The 2,602-nt window shown below is 39.7% G+C and overlaps 1 protein-coding gene across 1 annotated transcript in view; it reads left to right on the top strand.

The window, feature by feature from the left end:
- The first annotated feature begins 718 nt into the window (after positions 1-718).
- LOC106946827 (B-cell receptor CD22-like) overlaps positions 719-2,602 on the top strand; it is a 10,632-nt gene continuing 8,748 nt past the window's right edge. The window contains exons 1-3 of the mRNA XM_015031471.1: positions 719-796; positions 874-1,152; positions 1,873-2,106. Coding sequence (XP_014886957.1) covers positions 742-796; positions 874-1,152; positions 1,873-2,106 — 568 coding nt within the window. The 5' untranslated portion in view covers positions 719-741. The remainder of the gene's footprint in view (positions 797-873; positions 1,153-1,872; positions 2,107-2,602) is intronic.

The following is a 2,602-nucleotide window of genomic DNA, read 5'->3' as shown; positions in this document are numbered from 1 at the left end:
GGGTCTTATTCAGTTACTCAAAACGTTTAGACTTCATTCTTTAAAACTTTTACGCTTTGAAATAAGGAATAGTTTAAAATATTTTTATAAATCTGGAAGCTGGAAACTTACTTCCTCTTTTTTTGGGAAATCTACTCTTCCTGTGCTAAACCACACTTCTGTGGACCAACACTCCCATTGACACACACTGTAAGTTGAGAAAGTCGGGTACTTTTCTGCTTCTCAAGCTGGTTTATAACCATCCTATATAATCGGCCCATGCTGTTTGCTGCTTCTGGGTCGGAACTGCAATATTAAAATAAAAAACTCAAAACAATTCTCATCTATGACAGCACAAGCGTCTTTATAATGCATTTTTCACCTTTTTCCCCATAATAGCTCTGCACCAAGGAAACAGACTTAATAAACACAAGAAAAAGCAACTCAGCTTAGATATAATCTGAATTTTGAATGTAAAAACATCTCGTTTGCTAAGCAACTCGAGGCCCACATGTAAAAGAGGAAGGAAGAGTCATTTCAGTATCGTGGTTATATCTAGTCTGTTCGCCTAATTTTCTTCAGCAACCGATCTATCTGCTGTAAGAAGACCAACCGCACTTCACAACACGATTGCTGTCAATATTGGCTGGCGAGTTACATTTTGTATTTACCAAAAATATATATATATAATATTTACTTTGGTTTTTTATTTTGTTTGTTCGTGTGTTTTCTCTTACTAGAAATTGAGGGGATACCTTGGCCATGATGTTTTTACAAGCTGAACGGATGTTTTTGGGCTTCGTCCTCTGCGTCTCAGGTCTGAAACAGAGTTTGTGTGTAGCAACATGGAGACACAGACTGAGTCTTCAGCTGACATCAGTTGTTGTGTTACAGGGGCTCTGGGAGCAGAGAGAAGCGTCTGCGTCCTGAAGGGCTCATCCGTCAGTCTGACTTGCTTTGCTGAAAATCCAGCCGCGCCCACAAGTTGGCACTACCTCAAGGAAAACAAAACTCTGCGTGTAATCAAAGAGATTTCTCCAAGTGTCACCTACAACATAACTGAGGACGGGACTCTGACTATCAGAGATGTGAAGAAGAGTGATGAGTACAGTTTCTGCTGCCAAAAATCCGGCGGGGAATGCACAGAGAACAGAACGAAGCTCCACGTCGCAGGTATGCTTGAAATCAGATGTTTTGTAAACGTTATATAAAAAGACAGGACCTTTTTCACACCACCTGATGTTAATTTAGAGTAAACAAATGTTTTGAAGCAGCTATGATTGTCAAAAAGATTTTCCTGTTCCAAAATGCTGAGTGATCATTTTTCTTGAGAACTTTTAAGCTGTCTGACTTGGGTTGAAGGTTCCGTATTGAGGCCGTTGTAGACAGAAAAAAAGGGAGAAGTACATTTTTGTCAATTTTGAGATTAATCTCAGAAATTTTCTTGGGGGAAAAAAAATGCAGGAAATACCTCAGAAATTTTCTAGGGAAAAAAATCTTGGAAATGTCTAAATTAAAAAAAAAACAATTATTTGCTTGAAAAAATCTGAAATTTTGAGAATTATCTCAGAAATAAAAAAAAAACTTGAAAAATTGAAAATTATTTACCTTTTGAAAGTATAACAATGATTTTCTTTAACTCCAAAAGTTAAAAAAAAAATTCCAGAGATTGATCTACAACATTTCTTAGTTTTTTCTAGTAATTTTTTATTTCTCAAACTCAAGAAATCCCTGTGGTTTTTTTTTAGCAGTTTGCTGGGGTTTTTTTTTTGGCCAGTTCCTTCCGACAGAACTAGTATAACTGAGCTACATTTTTAGGACGTCTACGTCAGACAAATTTTCTTTTGGACAGACATGAGAGCTTTGTCATTTGGCCGTATGGTGTCATTTCAGACCTTCAGGTAAAGGTGTTTCCTGCCTCAGAGGGACAGAAAGTGACTCTGATGTGCTCAAGCAGCTGTTCTCTGACTGAAAGCCCTGCAGCCTTCATCTGGTACCAGAACGGAGAGTTCCTCTATGAGGACTGGTCCCCCTGGTACCAAGAGCTGGTCAGCAGTGACCAGGCAGTCAGATACTCCTGTGCTATCAAAGGCTACGAGGATCTCAGAGCTCCTGACGTCTCAGTGGGTCAGTGACACCAGAAAATGTGATACAACGGGTGAAATAAGTAGTAAGTTATGTGAAATGAGACAGGGAAAATGTATTGAGCACATGCAGCAAAGAAGGTGGAAAAAGGCATGGAAATCGATCAGTGACTGGAAAGCCATTCTGGCACTTGATAGAGGAGTGAAAAGAATCAACAGAGGAGTTGAGGAGTTGTTCAAGAGCCAGAGGCCACATGAGGAGAGTTTCAGAAAGATCTGAAATCAGTGATAAGCAATGCGCTCAACAGCCATGACCCGTATGCTCACCACACAAGACTCCACTTCTGAAGAAAGAGCATGATGAGGCATCACGTTTGGACAAATTCTGGCAGAACACAAGCTGGTCAAGATTGAACTCTTTTTGGCCTGAATACACATCATGTTTGGAGGACAAAATGCACTGCACTTCCCCCCAAAAACCACCATACCCAAAGTATGGTGTTTGGAGGAAGTTTAGAGATGAAAGTATCACAGTGTGC

Source organism: Poecilia latipinna, unplaced genomic scaffold (genome assembly GCF_001443285.1).
Source record: "Poecilia latipinna isolate Pla-1442-1.1 unplaced genomic scaffold, P_latipinna-1.0 Scaffold208, whole genome shotgun sequence".
In the NCBI taxonomy this organism is placed as follows: domain Eukaryota; kingdom Metazoa; phylum Chordata; class Actinopteri; order Cyprinodontiformes; family Poeciliidae; genus Poecilia; species Poecilia latipinna.
This window is presented reverse-complemented; position numbering and strand designations above follow the sequence as displayed.